This window comes from Notamacropus eugenii, chromosome 1 (genome assembly GCF_028372415.1).
Source record: "Notamacropus eugenii isolate mMacEug1 chromosome 1, mMacEug1.pri_v2, whole genome shotgun sequence".
NCBI lineage: Eukaryota > Metazoa > Chordata > Mammalia > Diprotodontia > Macropodidae > Notamacropus > Notamacropus eugenii.
The window spans coordinates 308,148,041-308,166,593 of record NC_092872.1 but is presented as its reverse complement, the minus strand read 5'-3'; the positions used below and the strand labels follow the sequence as shown (position 1 = coordinate 308,166,593).

The following is an 18,553-nucleotide window of genomic DNA, read 5'->3' as shown; positions in this document are numbered from 1 at the left end:
AGCAGGCTAAATCAACATAGAACAAACTCTAGTAAGTTAGCCTACCAAGGTGGAAAGGCCTGTAATTCGGACCCCATGATTGCCTGCTGTCTGAGGATCACGTAAGGACCACCTAGTTTAAGTTTGGACATAAAAATTTAAGGACATAAAAAAAAGTACAAAATAGAACTCAGTCTTATGTAGCCCCTTCTCACACTGGAAGTGAGGATGAAAGAATGGCAAAAAAGGGAGGAGAAAGTGCTAAAGAAAGAATCCTAATTTTTAGTGTTGGTACTTTAAATGTGTACATTTGTATTTACTGTTGTCATTTCTGTGTGATTTAGTGACTCCAGTGCGCTAGAAAGACATGGACAAGAACAGCACAGGGTGAGAGGTGTGGATGGGTCAGAACTGGTACCAGCAAGAACCCAGTTCGACTGAAGCACTGAATGAAAGCCACTGTAATCCAGCCCGTAGAATGTTCAGCACTTAGAACAGCCTGAGTTTCACTCCACAGAGGACTCAATCACACGTGAGAAGCTTAAAGTTACAAAATCAAGTGTTGCAAAGAGGGCAATTTCTTTTTAATGAGAAAAACAAGAAGACACTGGAAGAGTACATGCCACAACTAGCTTCGTGTTTCTGTACCAACCCACTTGACTATACAGTTTAACAACAACAAAAGACCCTGCAGCATCACTTTATAAAGTGTGAAAAATCTTACAAAGTTAACTTATAAAAAACATATCAGTTTGTCTTTTGGCATTTATTGTACATTAGTCAAAAGCTAAAGCCCAGATTTTTAAAAAATTGAAGTTTACATTATTCATTTGTATTCATACAGTGATTTAGAGAAATAATTTCAAAAATATGCACAATATGAAACCACATTCATGCAATAGAATAATTTTTTTTAAAAAACCATTTTTCCAACTACATATAAAAAAAGGCAGAATCAGCAGACAAATACAAGACACTTTACATTTAGGACTAGCTAGTATCAAATATCATTGTATTCTGGTTCTCCAGCAATTTTGTGCTAAACATTTCAAATGTGATTGTGTCTATCAGTTTTATCACAAAGTGTGTGTGAGAGGTTTTGAACCATTAAGGGACATTTTATTCCCTAAGCTATTTACTTTTACTGTACATACTGTAGTGAATACTACTACTTAATAACTGTTGCCTACATGGGATAACTAATTTTCCCTTCTGTAAACTCGTCTTAAGAGTTTTGGAAATAAAAAGTCAACATCCCCCAAAATGCTAGGCTCTCCTGCACACAAGTTTTAGAAGGCTAAACATGAACAGAAACCATTGAGTTTTGCCAAAGCAATCAAGATCTCTCACAGAATAACTGGTGCTCTGAGGTCTGACCAGGTCCTCAACCCAGTAGAAGAATGTCATAAAATATAACAATCCCCTTGGACTGTGCATCACTCGCCATGAACCAGACATCCATCCCAGCCACAGTGGCTCCAGTATTCCCCAGAGACAGACTCCAATTCATGGCACAAGAATATCAGTTGATGGTGCCTAATGGAAAGGCTACATTGGGATTGCAAATACTAGGGGCCCCAAGGCTTGAGCACCCATGCTGAATGTGTTGGTATAGGATGCACTCTAGCATGCACCCACTCTATGTTGGTGGAGGTCCATTGGTGTACCTCAGCATAGGATAGAATGACCGGGCAAAATTGTTGGCTTGGGTGCAGCTATAGTCTTCCTCCGAAGATGGGATCATGCAAGCCAGAAGCAATAAGAGGAGGAAAAACAATTGAAGGGGCAGAGCTGCTCTAAACACCCGGTAAAGAAAGGAGCGGGGTCCAGAGCTGGTCAGAGTTGAGGGAGGTTCGGAGAGATGTTCCACTCTGTAAATAAAAGAAAAGATTGGTTAGAGCAATTAGGTTCAAAGAGAAGAACATCCAGTGAGACTTCCTTCTTACTCCCTAAATGTTGAGTTCTAAAAGTTTTTTTTAAGGTACTGACCCATGTGAGTCTCAGCCATATGACTTCCTGCTTTTACATTTGAATGAGATTAAAATCATAGAATTCTATTCAAGGAGAAAAAAATGTAGAGAACAGAAATATAGCCTTAATTTCCAAGGAATTATAAACACTGAGAGAATAGAAAGCTGAAGTGGAGAAAGTGTCAAAAATCATAGAGAAGCATCAACTGTCATAGACAGTTATTGGTGGGTAGAGAAAAGAATGAAACAGAGAGTATGGATTTCCCATGTTAATCATTAGAACGAGATGATGTTACCTGCTATTTTTCTTGCTCTCTTCTTCTGTAATTCTCTCAGCTTCAATCTGTTGGGATGAAAAGGATCTAATTAGTAAGTTGAAGACATTTTAGTCAAATTACAGACAGGTGCATCTGCAGAAGTGGAGTTTCAGGAATTATTACCATGGGATTTGAAATGGGGGCAAACTTATGTGATAATTTTTCTCTCCTTCGATATAAGAGGGAGAGGAGTTCACTTTGGTAGGAGGAGAATAAAGGATTTTTTTTACCCTAGAAATGGCTGTGATGTAAAGGTAATAGGTATCGATAAAATATATTTTCAAAAATAGGTAGGAAATATTGAAAGCACTTTCACTTTTCATTTTTTGATAAAATTCCATCTGGAAATACATTGAATACTGCTCGTTCACGCTTCAATTAGTTTTTGAAGGACTTACTATTTTTTTTTCTGAGTAAGTTTTTTCAGTGTGCTTCAAAAACAAAGCACAGATAAGGTTAGAAATTGATTAGAGAACCTGCTAATTTGATTGGAATGTGATAATCTGACTTTCTCAATTAGCACATACCAAATGAATGCTAATCTAGCAGCCTGAAAATTTGACTGTTCAAAATAAAATAGCTGATGCTATGGTCTCCAAGGCTCCCTGTGGCTCTAAATCTTGGCTATCACGACACGGACCAAGGGAATAGATGTGCTAGGTAACTGCTATCTGAAGGGTACTCTTGTGAAAGAGGGGTTATACTAGTTCTGCTGGACCCCAAACAGTAGAACTAAGAATTTGGGTTAGGTTTCATGTAAACAACTTCTTGGCAATTAGATCTAAGAATGGAATGAGTTGCATTAATATGCATTTCATGGAATTTGTGTAAATGTCTTAGTGAGTGAGTCCTAGGGTTCTGTCATCAGGGTAACATTTGCTAATAATGCACATTCCATTATCGAAGGAAAAGGTATGTTTTGTTTTGTTTTACCTTTTCTTGTTCAGTAGACAGGGACTTGGATGATAGATGATGGCCACTACTGTCTACATCGTCAAAAGCTGTCAATGTTGTATCCTCATCCTGAAATCCATACAACAAGCATAAGTGAGAAGAACTTCAAAGCAAACATCAACAAACTATAATTCAACACAAATATGAATCCAGCACAAGTGTTAGGATGTAAAAGCCTGGAGCATTCTCAGGGCACAAAAGTTTGCAATCTTTCTGGTCACAAAGAATGTGGATTGAATCAGCTTCAATGAAGCCATGATATGCTGGTGCACACCTTTCTCCACTGGTGAGGAAGTTAACCTACCTCTACTTTCTCCTTACGTGCCCCTTTTCTCAGTTTCTTTTCATAAATCCTTTACAGAGAAGGTAGCCAATGTTCTAAAAAGTTTTCATTTTAATATTTCCTGGAGCTCAGTGCAATGTTTGGGCTGTCATCTCTCACTCTGGTCACATGACTAGCCCATCACCTCTTCCAATTATGAATCATTAAGTCCTGATATGATATCTATAAGTTATGCTTGGTGGTATGACAACCTCCCACTTCGCAAAGATGAAAGAACTGTATATAAATATAAACCCCATAACCTTTTGACTCTAAAAGGAAGTCTACTATGTATATCCTTATCTGGTAAAAAAAGGATACAGCTTTTTTGCCTTCTTGAGTAGAAAATAGTGTTAGTTCTAAGTACGTGAGGGAAGAAGTTATAGTTTGGAGCAGAGCTGATTTTCCTGAAACTACCACGTATGCTACTTTATTTCTTAGAAGCCTGAATGAGCTGAGATGTACAGGGGGAGTGAAGCTTATTACTGCATGTATGCTTGTATTCATTTTGTATGGGTGTACAACTGGTGGTTTCTATACTATTAAACCTCACAGTTAAATTTAAGAATATGGAGTTGAATTTCTATTTCTATTCCTTGAGATCCAGATCTGGGCTGAAGCAATTTACATAAAAAATACGACACGTTTATATTTATTCTGAACAATTGTCAGTGTCCTTTGGAGTAAATACTTTAGAATATTTCCTACAGAGTATCATTTTCCCTTCACTAGTTTATTCCTAAGCCTCTGTTGCCACTCTCCCTACATAGCTCTCTTCCCCTTTTGTAAAAGGACTGTTAGTGCCAAGACGAATATGCATGAGACGGTTAGGTGGCATAGTGAATTGAGTGCTAAATTTGGAAGTAAGCAAGATAAAATTTTCTCTCAGTTTCCCTATTTGTAAAACAAGGATAACAATGGTACTTCTTGCACAAGGTTATTGTGAGGACCATGAGATAACAGTTGGCAAAGTACTTTGCAAACCTTAAAGTGCCATGTAAATGTTAGCTATTATATTTGACAAACTGATATGAATACAGAGTAGCAGCCACTGTGCATCCATCATAACAGGTAAAGACACAGATGCTATCTTGAAAGTGTATCTGAAAGACCAAAAATAAGGATCTCCCCCTTTCTGTCCCCCTCAGACATTTTTGCATCCTATCCCCTTCATTCCAGTCCTTTTGCCAAGCAGTCCACATGACCAGGTCACTTAGCATGTCTGCTGACCATCAACAAATTTCCATTCTCTTGTCATAACGTAAGAGGCAGCAACAGTAACATAGTGACAGACGCCCTAGGTGGCAAAGTGGGAATAGTTGTGGGACCACAGTCTAGTCATTTAACTTTCAGAGTTTCAGTTTAGCCCTTCATAGAAGGAGACCAACCCTTATAGTACCTCCCTTCTTCCCTCCCAGCGTTGCTGTGAAGAAAGTATTTATAAACTCTCAAGTGCTTTATAGTTGTGAGATATTACTGTAATTATGCCCATGTGATATTGAGGACAGAAACACCTGCACTGAAAGGGACCGAGGGACTAGAAGAAGTCCATTTATCTTACTCTGTCTCCCTATAATGCATTCAATTCCCTATCTCTGGAAGACTGCTGTCAACTTTTGTCCTCCCTTCTGTTTTCCACCCATAGACTAATAATATTGAGTTGTATACCTAGGGTTCATTTTGCACATGACAGGCCAAGACTAATTTTTTTCAGATCTTGATATATTATATTGAATCTTTCTCTATTGAATAAGTTGGCTTACCTGGCTTCCCTGCAAAGATTCTAAATCCTGGGAAACTTGGTCCAGTAGCTGGTTGAGTTTCTTCCCAATGACATGAACCTTTTCATTAGCTTCAATATAATTTTCTCTATTTCCCTTAGCAAGTAGGTACTTCGAGATCTCCTGGAGAGAGCTTACTTGAAGCTGGTGCTCCAACAGCTCCTTTTCTAGTTGCTAAAAATAAACAAAAACTGAAAGATGTAAGGGAGAGCAACTTATCTGACTGAGAGTCACAAGAAGGAAGGGACAGGTAGAGAGGCTACCATTTCTGCATATAAAAATGTTAGAACCATATTATTTTCTAAAATATTCTAAAATTATTTTTCTAAAATCCAAAAAGAGATTCTTCAATTCATTTTAAATTTAAATTATTGATATTCCAGTGTCTTGTATATTAGTAGGAGTGTCATAGAAGTTTGACCTGAATTAATATACTAATTTTGTTTTGTGGGTACATACATATGTATGTTCTTACGCACAATACCAACACTGATCTTCTGGGCTTCTTAAAGGTAAAACCACTTTCTCTCAAGCAAATTTATTGGCAGATAATTTTTCTATCTAGCTGCTTTAGAATCTCATCATTTCCTCAGGGGCAAGAGTCATTTTATTTTTGGTAAGTTTTATTCTAAGGAGCTCAGAGATTATTAAATGGAGGTCCTGAAACAGGACATGTTACACATTCAAGAAAGATAGAGAAAGTCCATAAAGCGGGTTTGATTTCATAAAGAATTGCTCCATGGACAAGATTCAAAAACATTAAGACATCTCAAAAAAAAAAAAAAACAAAAGTTTAAAAGATGTCACTATGGACCTTTGTGATTGCATTTGAGAAGCACAGATGAGAGACTTCATCTCAGCCTTTTGTTAGTGAATTATTCAGAGGCCAAGACAGTTTTTGGGAACCAGCTTTTCAACAGAGGTGATGATGAAATTAAAAATGAAGGCTGTTTGATTGGAGAGCCTGAGAGAAAACTGTACAGTATCTACATTCAATCCTGATCTCATGCTACTGAGCTACAAGGATACCAACCTCAACTTTGCCCCCAAATTAAAATTATCTGAAAGAAACAAAACCAAAATGCCGTTTGTACTAAGAATCATCTGACTGACGTCGCGGTGCCTTATATTTTCTGAACTGGATGAATTGGAACACTGACCGAAGGACTAAAGAGATGCAAATGCTTTGAGTTCTGGGCAAGAAAACCTATGAAATGTGCATCTATTTTTCCTGTTTCTAAGCTTCTGGGTGGTGGGAAGCAGGGACATTCATCTATAGCCCAGGTAGTCTTATTATATCCTATTTATCTCTTTTAGGAATAAAGGACAAGGTAGTACAGTTGAGAAAATAGAGTACTGTATCATAAAAGTGATGCTCTCAGGGCAACCCAAAGCTTGCTGAAAGGGCCTGGAAAGCAGCCTAGAATTTTTATGTGAGGACCCCTTATTAAGCAACTTTAAGCAAATATGAGCAACATGTTTTATTGTCATGTTTTTTGGCAGACTACCCAGATCCAGGCTAACAACCAGGCTCTGGTAGAAAAAGCACCTTTAGAGTCTTTGAAAATGAAGGACAAACGACAACAGTTTCTCCACCAGATTCTAAATACCTCACGAGAGGGGAATGGTTCAGTGGTGGTACATTTGTGTCACAGAATACTATAAATATTATAAAACAACAAAGAGAAATAACAGGACAGAGAAATAACGTAAAGTGATTAGCAGAACCAGAAAAACAGGGTTAGACGTGTGGAAAAATGAAGGAGATCAAATGGACAAAGAATCCTGAGGCAGATTTAGAGAGACAAGGAGAAATAAAAGTCTTAGTAAAGTTTATATTTTAAAATTAAATACTAAAAAAAACGTAAATAGTTACCATGCAAATTCAGCTGTTTGAGTTGCTATTTCACTATTATGTTTCTAATTTAAAAAAGAAAAAAAACCATACCATCAGCTCTTTCTGGCTCTCCAGGATGGCATGGGGATCTGCATTTGGATCCACAACTTGGGCCTTACATCTCCGATTCTCTGCACTTGCTAGCCACAATAGGAGGGACTGACTCAGCTGATGAAAGTCCTGGGGGTAAAAACAAACAAACAGGCAAATAAATCTCTTTCTGCTGCAACTGAAAACAAAGCAAGGACCTATCCATACGAGGAATGAAGGGCAAATAAATTGTGGTATATACAATGTGAGGAAATATTGCTCCTACATATAAATAAAAATCTTGTGAGAAGTTATATTTATATACATGGAATTCTATCAGTCATTCTCACAGAATTTTAAAGCAGGACTCTCTGAAGCCGGTCCACATCACACCAAAAAGTGATTCCCACAAATGGTCCATCCAGCATTTGTCTTGAAGACTTCTGATGAAAAAGTCTGCATAGGCAGATCATTTTCACTGTTTGCTTTTAGGAAGTTTTGCCCTATGGCATCAATTTGTTTCTTTGCAACTTCTGCCTCTGGAATCAAAAAGAACAAGTCTAATGCTTTTTCCTTAGGATAAGTCTTTCAACTACTTGAAAGCATCTCTCCACCCCTTCCTGAATTTCATTGTCTTACTTCTGGCTAACACTCTGGCCTGAGGAATTCTTTAGGGATCTTGGCCTCTTGTCCTTCAGAATATTTAGCTATCCCTCCCAGTTTCCCGTCATCTACAAATCTGATTTGCAATGTAATCTACACCTTTATTCCAGTCATCAATTAAAAAAAATTAGGCAGGATAAGGCCAGGAGCACATCTCTGAGGTTCTCCTAACCAAAGACCTCTTGCAAGGTTGATGCTGAACCTTTAACAACTCAGTTTGATCATTCTACCAGTTCCAAATCCACTTAACTGTGTTACTTACTTGGGCCACATCTCTTCATTTCTTCCACAAGAAGAATGTGAGATACTTTATCAATTTTTTTCATTGTCTTTTGTAATAAAAAAAAAAGACTAATTTAAACCAAATGGCCCCACCCAGAAAGCAAGAAAAACAAAAGGGATGGAGGTGAAGAGAAGCAAGGAGGTAAAGAGGATCAGCCCTAAGAATAATAGTGCTCTTAACTTAGAAAGCTGAATATTTCCAACTAAGGTGTGTGACAGTGACTTTTGAATTCTCTGATAGGATTTAATAATGAAGCACCCACCTAATAAAAATGCTGGCCTTTTGGGCTTAAAAAAAAATTCCATTTAACATGGCTAAGCAGATCTGCTGGTAGTAGTTATGAAGCCGAAGAGGTTATTTAGTCCAACCTACTCATATGACAACTGAAAAAGGACACTCAAAAAGCCTTCAAGTGACTTTGGCTGTGCAGCTACTAAACAGTAAAGCTGAGATCTGACCATGTAGGTCTCCAGCCTTTAAATTCAGGGTTCTTCAATGGAGTCCTTTGGACCCCAAGGACAAGCTCCATGCCTGGCAGAAATGGTTAAATTAACCTAGCAGAGAGCATGAAGGTAGCAAACCCTCACATGGACTGAGTGAAGGAGGGATGGAGGGCAGCACAAGCTCCTTTAGAATCTAGCCGTGTCTTCCTTGGGGATTCATGATTCCAAACATACCAAAGCCTACTGATTACCTTGAGCATCTCAACTGCCGAAATGCAGCAAAAACCTGTTCATTAACAGCCTCCTTGTAAGCCATGCACTTATGTGAGAAAACAAAACCACAGCACAAGATGCACTGGGGACCTCTCAGCTGGTCAGTGTACCTGGCATTGCATGAGGGAATGCTGCAAGCTTTCTCTCCAGCTGTCCAACAAATGATTTGCCTTTTCCCAGAGCAAATTCAGCTGCCGGAGTCTGTTCTGGAGTTCTTTTGATTCAGTGTTATCTGGCTGCTGCACTTTCTTGCTGCTCAAGTTGATGGAGATCACTAATGCCTTGTAGTTATCAAAGGCTTTTAGTATATCCTAACAGTGGAAAGGTGAGAAGGAGTAAAGAAAAAACAGTTTAAGGCCCTCCTGGGAAAAGAATGGTGCTGGTGCTCAGAAAGTTATCAGGAAAGAGATCTACCAAATCCCCCACCCCCACCCCCATATAGACAGATATGGGCACCTCCACCTCCCCTCAGGACTGGCTGAAAACAGTCAGGTGAGGAGCAAGCCTGGGGAGGTCACTAAAATGGCCAGGGATCTCCAGCCAGTGAGAGCTTAGATGCAAATCAGCCTCTCCCAGGCCTTAAGGGGAGTTAGTAATAATAGATCAAGCTGACCTCTAGCTCTACTTCCATGTTGGATGCCCTTAAGAAATTCTTCTGACCAGATATAAAATGTGTGTGTGTCTGATTTTTACTAAGCCTATGAAATATTATCACCTCACCTCATAAATTAGGGAACTCCATTATTTAAACATATATTAAAGACACTTTCTGCAAGACTTGAGATAACATCCTCTCACTTCATGTAAATAGAGAACTCCACTATCTAACTATATATGACATTTTTATTAGACCCATGAAATATAATATTACATTTTTACTACTTATGAAATATCAACTCACCTCATGTAAACAGAGAACTTCCCTACTTAACCATATAAAAAAGCCATTTTTTGCAAGATCTGAGATAAGATCACTTTGCCTCATGTAAATAGGTTACTTACTTAACCATATATAAAAGATATTTTTTTATTGCACCTATGAGATCATTACCTTACCTAATGTAAATAGAAGGCTCCATATTTAACCTTTTATAAAAAGGCTTTTTTTCATAGGCTAGGCCTATGAAATATCACCACCTCATAAAAATAAGGAACTTCACTCCACAGTCATAAGCTCACATTGATCTAAGGGAAAATTAGCTCATATCATTTAGGACTTGAAGGGATCCTGGGTTTGAATCCAGATCACTTGCTCCCTGGGCCTTAATAACTTTCCAAATGACAGGGATGGATTAGAATATCTCTCTGGTCCCTTCAGCTGCAAATCTAAGATTGGTCAATAGAACATGAGGGAGTCAGCCTCACAATAGCTTCAAAAAAATATAAAACTTATCTTTTTAATTCTGAGTGTTGAACTACTAAGTTGAAATGCCTACCAGTAGTATCAAACACATGGAAAATATTAATGAAATTATTAATACAGCATGGTGTAGCAGAATGAGTGCTAGAATTACCCTGGGTTCAGATTCTACTTATGACACATTTGCTCATCTGTAAAATGGGAATAATCCTTGTGCTATCTATTTCACAAAGTTGTTCTGCAGGAAAGTGCCGTGGAAACATAAGCTATTACTACTATTATTATGTTCTAGAGAGGAGCAGTCGAAGAAAACATACATTGTATGTGTTCATATAACAGAAGTATAACTTTAGGTTTTCCCACAAATTCTGACTACTCAACCCTCCAACCTGGTTACCGTACTTTTAATTTCTTCACTCTGAGCTCTGTTTCCTGGATGTCAGCTGCAGGCTTTGCCATCTCTAGCTCTTCCAGCTCAGCTTCTGTTCCTTTCAGCCAAAGGGTGACATCATTGATATCTGAGTCCAGCTGCTGCCACTGCTTCAAGTTTTGTTTTGTTCTAAGTTTATTGCGAAGATCTTGGGCTTGAATGAGCTCCCAACTGTCAAATACACCTGAAATAAAGAGGAATATAAACAGAATATATATCAAACCAAGAGGATGTTACTCTTACAGTTATGGCTCTGGGCCTGAATGATATAATCCATATGGAGTTACGGTCTTAAAGGGGTGGAAATTTGGGTGACTTCCCTCCTGCTACCCGACGAGGGGTAGCCCTTTCCTTCCAAAGGGTGACACTGTTGGGAACTGGGAAGAGCAACCTTCTCATGAAGTAAGGTCCTACCCCAATCAAGGTCACCATTTCATCTCATAATGGTTTTGGAAAAGCTTTTTTTTTTTTTTTTGCCCTTGTATAAGATATGCCCTCTACAAAAGAAAAAGAAAAAGAAAAACCAAACTATAAAGTGAAGCAGAAAATGAATGCAACAAAATGCTGTCCAAGCGAAGAAAATTTATTTTTGATTGGGAAGATGGCATTTGAGTTATTCCATAAAGGATATATAGTATTTGTTCTATTGGAAACTGGGGAGAAAGAAGGCATTTAGAGTTTAAGAGAGTTGACAAGAGTAAAATCTCATAGGCAAGAAAGCAGGGACAACATAGTATAGTGTGACTGCAGTAAATGAAGCATAGTATAAAACTGTAAAGCTAAATTCTAACCAGCACACACACACACAGACACACACACACACACACAGTGTTTAATGCCAAGATGAGAAATTTGGACTTGAGTTCGTAAACCTTCACTAAATAAAGGCTTTTAAGCTTTCATTTGATTGTAAATGTACATTAGGAAAATTAATCTTGCCAAGAAGGGAAGTGACCTGTCCAAGGTCACACAGCAGAGCTGGGTTTTGAACTCAGGGTACCTTTCAGGCTTAATTTATATAAAGGATGAACTGGAGACACAAAAAGATTAGAAGCAAGGAGACTAGTTAGGAGTTTATTGAAATAGTCAAGGCAAGATAATGTATGGGCTTTCCTTATACTAGGGGTGAGGGGAATTCATTAATACACTTAAAAATCATTTATAAAATATTTGCTATGTGTGATGCTCTGGGCTAGGAACCACGGAAAAAGAAGTCAATAACAGATGGTTCTCTTAGAAGCACACTAGAACAGGGTTTCTCAACCTCTTCTGTATGATTTTTTTTTTTTTTGACAGATTAGTTAAGTCTATGAACTCCTCTCAGAAATGTTTTTAAATGTATAGGATTAAAAAGAAAACCAATCATATTAAAATAAAGATGTAATTTCTTTTCCCTATCCAAGCTTAGAGATTTCTTGAAGTCTATTCTTGTACCTTAAGTTAAGTACTTCTTTACAGAGAAATATCACACAGATTGAACCTACAGGCCTTGGTGGCCAACTGGATATGGAAGATAAGAGAAAAAGAAGGAAAAAAATGTTTCTAACCTTCTGAGTGTGCTAGTGCCATTGACAGAAATAAGAACCTAAGGAAGAAGGGCAGGTTTCAAGGTAATTAGGGAACTTTGGTCAGAAAGTCTTTCATTTAATGTTCTAATACTGGCAATTACTAAGACATTATGATCAGTAACTTGTAAAGGGGACCATACTCAAAAACTACAGAAGATGGAGATTGTCAGTGGAGGAGAGGTTTTCAAAAGACAAACACACTAATACACTGTTGGAATTTTGAATTATTATAACCATTCTGGAAAGCAATTTGGAATTATTTAAAAATAATTCCCAAATTTTGGCACCTTTTAATACAGAGTCTACTGTTAGGCATATGCTCCAGAGAGCTCAAAGACAGAAAGAAAGGCCCCATACATATCCAAATATTAATCACAGTACATTTTGTGTTGAAAAAGAACTAGAAGAGGCAGTTAGGTGGCAGCTAGTGGATAGAGCGCTAGCCCTGAAGTCACCAAGATCTGACTTCAAATCCAGCCTCGGACACTTGAAACTTACTAGCTGTGTGATCTGGGGCAAGTCATTTAACTCTGATTGCCTAAGAGAGAGAGAGAGAGAGAGAGAAAGAAAGAGAGAGAGAGAGAGAGAGAGAGAGAGAGAGAGAGAGAGAGAGAGAGAGAGAGAGAGAGAGAGAAGAGGAGGAGGAGAGAAGAGAGGAGAGAGGGAACTGGAAACAAAGCAAGCATCTATTGTTTAGGGAATAATGGCTAAACCTAAGCTCCTTGGGAGCAAGAACTGTATTTACTGGTTTTTCCACTAAAGTGTAGCACAGTGCTGGACACATAGTGAGAGTTTAATTAATGCCTGCTGATTGAATTGTAAACAAATTGGGGTACAAAAATGTAATACTATGTTACTGTACCATAATAAAAAATGAATATGAAGAAAAGTAGACATATACAAATTGATACAGAGTGAAATAAGTAGAACCAGGGTAACATAATGGCTTCAAAAATGTAAACAGATAGAACAATAAAAGAAAATTGTGCAATGTGTGATTACAATGACCAAGTTTGACCGCAGAAAAGAGTTAGGAATATTCACCTCCCACCCTTCAGTGACAATGGGGGATTATGGGCGGGAAATACTGCAGACGCTGACAGATGTGTTGGTTCTACTTATGAGTTTTCTTGGATGTTTTTTCTTTTTAAATCTTTGTTAAAGGAAAGGCTTACTGGTTCAGAGGAGTATATTCAGAAATGAATGACGATGAAAGACACTAATAAAAGGACCAAAAATAAAAGAAATATAAGACAAAAAAATGTAAAAGAACCATATGGGGTTCAACTGTACCTGCTTGTTGTTCTGTATCTGTAAGACCCTTCTGCTCACTAGCATTTAGCATTCCAGGTCCTTCTCTCCCATTGTCCACACTATCCATGCCAGGAGGTATGAGCTGTTTAACCTAAAATGATTTTATTTTTAAGTTACTACCCACAAATTAAGTGTCTCTTGAAGAGTAATTCAATACACATCAATGGATTAGATATTACTGAGTCTGTTCCTCTCAAGAGCAGCTTTCTAATAGTACAGATGCATTTATACACATGTAGCATTGCATTGGTATATGTGCAAGCAAAGCTAATGGTAGAAGTAAAGCCTTGGCATTTATATGTATGTAAAGCAGGAAGCAGATGAGAGGATGCTGATGCAATAAGATGGTCAATTTCATTTGCATGCTTCCTAACTTTCTTCATAAATGTACCATGCAACAACCAAAAAAAAAAGTTTGAAAACAATCATTGTGCTTACCAGCTTATTATTGTGTTAGCACTTTTACATTTTCACAGTGTTTTACAATTTTTTTAGTTATCCCTCCCAGTCACTCTGTAGAGGTGGTTGGCATTATTATCACCGGGAATTAGAAACATACAGAGTACAAATCAGTTTCCCAGTATCATTCATTACCAAATGTTTATTTTCATTGCACATACTGATTTTTCTGCTATCACAGAGCTGATTGAGCCATTCCTAAATATAATGCACTTTTTAGGAAGAACAGGCTTTATCAGGCTAGTATCCATGTTCCCTCTGTGCAGGCCTAAAGAAGTCACAAAAGTTTGATTCACTCAGACCACAAGATGACAGATAAAAGTTCTCTTAGAATGTCAAGTAAAGGACTCAGCTCTTGAAACTGGTCAACGTAGCCACACACTGAGTAGCCTGTAGAAGCCAGAGCACAGAGACAATTTGTTTTGAAGCAAAAGGCTCTACCCCTAGGTTTAGACAATGACATGTTTCTCTAGACAGTCATTTCTTGATGACTATATAATGAGGAGTTTTTAACTTGAGGTCTATTAACTTAAAAAATGTATTCACTATATTTTGATATAGTTGATATCCTTTGCAATCCTATGCAGTTTATTTTATGCATTTAAAAGCATTTATTCTGAGAAGTGTTTCATAGGTTTCGCCAAATTTCCATGATATAAAAACAATCAAGTATTCCTGGCCTAGACCTATCAATGGGATAATAAAAGAATCTTCAGTAGATTAAGAAGAATGGCCCTGAACTGTATACCATGAACAAGCTGGGTTTGACCAAGTACATTGAAACTGTTCACTAATTCAACAAACAGGGAAGTTTAGGGACTAGTGAGACAAATATATCAATTACTTTTAGTTTCTCAACAAGAAAACACCCTTAAAAAGGCAACAGTCAACTCTGGATTATTTTTAAAGTCATCAACTCTCATTTCTGTAGCATTTTCAGCTGCATTGAAAGTATATTTCTTCACAACAGCCTTGAGAAATAGGCAAGTTAAAGTACTGTTACTCCCCTTTACAGGTGGGGAAATGGAGGCTTGGAGAAATTAGATTATTTGCTCAAGTTCACACAGCAAATAAGCACGGGTTTGGGCACCTGGATTTGAGATCTGGTCTTGGGTTTTTGCAAGGTGACTATTTTGAATCTTAGGCTGAATTCCCAACCAATCACTCACAGCTCCCCTGAGCTGCATCTCTTCCCACTTGCCTTCTCAGAGCACAATAGACTTAATTTATAATTAGCCCAAGAAAGATATACTTAGCAAGGTGAATCCACTATGGTGCCAAATTGTCTAAGGTTTCTTGGAATCATATGTTGTTTTGGATTTTCCCTGTCTCAGCTCCTTCCATTGACCTGTACTTAGCTGTACTTAGTTATTAATGTTTTCTGGGTCAAGCAGATCTTTATTTGGTCAATGTGATGCTAAAGAGGCCAACATCACTGGTTTGAGTCATAAATAGACTGGTGAGAATAACTGTCTTTTGGCCACAGATCGTGTTCCTAACCTAGAAGATTTTTGCTTCTGGCTGTAAAAGTGACTAGGCATGATGTGGGTAATGGGACACATAGCATAAACCACCCATGGAAAAACAACTCTGGAGACAGGCTCTGCATGTGAGTATTCAGAGTACAACATATCATTACTAATGTTATTGAAAACAACCATCATCATTTTTATTACTATCCATACTCTATGGCTACAGAAGCAAGCAGGAGACTTACATATTCTGGATTGTATGAGGTGCTTGTTTCAGAAGTGATTGGCAATACGTTCCTATCAACTTCAGTTTGTTTGTAGCGATGCTTTTGATGGGTAGGGCTGTCAGGAGTATGCCATCCATGAGCCTCAGAAATGGATTTACCTGAAACAAATAGGAAGGATATATATCCCCTTCTATTCACTGCAGATGTGATGTTATGTAATTGCCCCCCCCCCCCCCAAAAAAAGCATTATGAGTAACATGGCATCAGGTTATGGCATAAAAATGAGTTCTGCAGCTTTCCTTGCAAAGCATGCATGTTTGCAAAAGGTCAGTAGTGTCCCACATGGGAATGAGATGAGTCATGCAGCTGTGGCACATTGTTTTCACGGAATGTTGTCAGGATGGGACAGAACACAAAGTTTGCTGCTGAGGCTGGTAGTTGTAGAAGCTGGGGTCTCCAGTCATGATATTAGCTTGCAATGACAGTTGAACTAAAGTGATGATGTATGCGTGGTCTTTCAGGGGTCAGAGGAGTAATGAATGTCATACTCTGGCTGGAGATATCAAAGGGCCTGCCCATGGCTCTGGTGCATACTACAGACCTAGTGGGGAAAATCACACCTTTCACTGCCAAAGAAAAGAAGCGTTGCTTATGTTAAGTAAATTTCAGCACCTTCTACCCAACTCCAACTCTTCTTCCCAGGAGATCACCATAAGAGAGGAAATAGTTTTAAACCAAACCACCATGGAAAAAAAAAGCTTGGGCCATGCTTAAAGACTTCAGGTCACAAGGATACAGTGAAGGAAACCCCTTCCACTTGCCCCTAAAGTTAAAGTCTGAGCTGCACAGGCCCATGAGTGAAATATGCATGGTACTGAACTTAACTCTGGTTGTTATAATAAGTTTTTCTAATGTGCATGTGAGTAGATGTGAGTAGTATCGCAGCATAAATACACCATGACCCAAAGACATGATGTCAACAAAAAGGCAAGAAGTCAGACATGACATGTGATAGAAGTTTAGGAACACAGCGTGCGCCACAGGAATGTTGCCATGTTGAGACACATGCATTGGCAGAGGCCTACCAGAAGATGCTTTCAAAGTTTTTGTGGTCATTTTAAGATATGCCTCAGGATTTTCAGTGATTTCTACATCTGAAAAAGAACAATGTCATTTTCCTCACTGGATAAAATATTCAGGTTGTCTCTTTAAAATAGCAGAACTGTTGTTAGCTGAGAGGTGAAAGCCATCAATTTCTGTACTTTTAATAAAGGATATTTTTTTAAAAAACTGTATTATAGCCAACTCTTGATTATCCATGGCACTGGGGAGATTGGGTGGGGGGCAGAAGATGAAACTGACAAAAAACCAAAGCACCTTATTTCAACTAAAAACTTCAATTTCTTCCCTAACCAGATCTGCTAATGAGTAAGTAGCTTTCGATAATGGATAAATTTGAGTTGTTACTTTTTAAATTCTTTTCCCTTTCTACTCTCTAAAATAGTAAGTAAAGGAAAAAAATCAAGGAAATAGCCACAGTATAGAGGAGTAGATGGGAAGAAGTGAAGTGGTAAAAAGGCTAGGTAATCCATGAATTAGAAAATTAGTGCCCAGATAATTGGGGAGTTGGCAACACCACTTGGCTATTTAAAAAGAAAAAATCAACGCAAACCTATGGGTACCAGGAAACCTGGGGGAAACCTTGTCTCAAGATTTATGGCCTTTACCTGACACGGCACTGTAGTATGGTCCTTCTTCATCATCTTCATGAGAGGAGGAGCCCCCCACATCACCTGTATGATCCCATTCAAGTGGAATAGAGTCTACACTGACAGGAGTCTCACAGCCTGACCGCTCATGAGCCAGTGGGGGAGGCATAAGATGACAAAGGGACGGAGGGGATGACGGTCCCTCATTCACCTCCTTCTTATGCCAAGAGTCACTTTGTATTTCTCTTGAATCTTCCACATCTGTTTCATTTTCAGAGGCTTCCTTTTCATCTTCTAATCCCTAAAGAAAAGAGAATTTTTTTAAATGAAACAAATTAGGGTGAAGAAGAATATAGGGAGATGATTTCAACTTTTGAGTATAGGGTAGGGCTGAGGGGAGGATTTCCTGCTACAGAATGTCATCACTCAAGTATAATTGTAACCAGGAAGTTGTCATTGCTGTATTTTATTACTCGACTTGCAAATTCATTCTCTTTTAATTCTGTTACATTATATCTCAAATGAGTCATAGGAAGAAAATGATGGAAGATGATAGATTTTAAAATAGATGGAATTGTGGGGTAATTTTGGTGGCTATACTTATGAAGGGGAGAGGAAAGGAAGTAACTGTCCATAGAATAAGATAAAAGAGAGGGTCACTTGTGCTTTTAAGTGGCCATCATTAAATAATATTCTCAGCACACCAAGGTTAGGTAGGCACTTTTAAGCAATGATTTGTACTCAACTGCCACTTGCAAAAAGAAAAAAAAGTGGAATTTGTTCTTTTAACAACTGCCTAAGAAGGAATTGAAGCTGCTTTTGCAAATTGATGCTCTTGGCCAAAAGCAGTCAAATCCAAAAGAGAGCAAAGAAAATTCTAAAAGTAAATGAACTAGCAATTAAGATAAAGTAAATGACAAATATTTACTAATAGTAAAAATTTTTTTTAAATCATCATTAACTGATTCTGGGTATGTTTGTTTACATATGCCTAGAGAAGGCCACATTTAAGAACACAGTATAACCACACTCAAAGGACATAGTGATTTTGCTTAAATGACTAAATTCAACAATCATTAAATAGATGAAAGATACAATAAAA

General features: G+C 38.0%; 1 protein-coding gene across 7 annotated transcripts in view; it reads right to left on the bottom strand.

Moving 5' to 3' along the window:
• Window positions 1–539: 539 nt before the first annotated feature.
• Window positions 540–18,553, bottom strand: part of SYNE2 (spectrin repeat containing nuclear envelope protein 2) — a 416,605-nt gene continuing 398,591 nt past the window's right edge. For 5 of the 7 annotated variants that reach the window (XM_072629431.1, XM_072629430.1, XM_072629432.1 and 2 more), the window contains 11 exons: window positions 17,470–17,752; window positions 16,828–16,896; window positions 15,761–15,900; window positions 13,564–13,675; window positions 10,675–10,886; window positions 9,023–9,223; window positions 7,272–7,400; window positions 5,306–5,497; window positions 3,200–3,289; window positions 2,246–2,292; window positions 540–1,850 (listed from right to left, as the gene is read on the bottom strand). In XM_072629431.1, coding sequence (XP_072485532.1) covers window positions 1,619–1,850; window positions 2,246–2,292; window positions 3,200–3,289; window positions 5,306–5,497; window positions 7,272–7,400; window positions 9,023–9,223; window positions 10,675–10,886; window positions 13,564–13,675; window positions 15,761–15,900; window positions 16,828–16,896; window positions 17,470–17,752 — 1,707 coding nt within the window. In that variant the 3' untranslated portion in view covers window positions 540–1,618. The remainder of the gene's footprint in view (window positions 1,851–2,245; window positions 2,293–3,199; window positions 3,290–5,305; window positions 5,498–7,271; window positions 7,401–9,022; window positions 9,224–10,674; window positions 10,887–13,563; window positions 13,676–15,760; window positions 15,901–16,827; window positions 16,897–17,469; window positions 17,753–18,553) is intronic. The other 2 variants (XM_072629434.1, XM_072629433.1) reach the window with 2 other exon arrangements.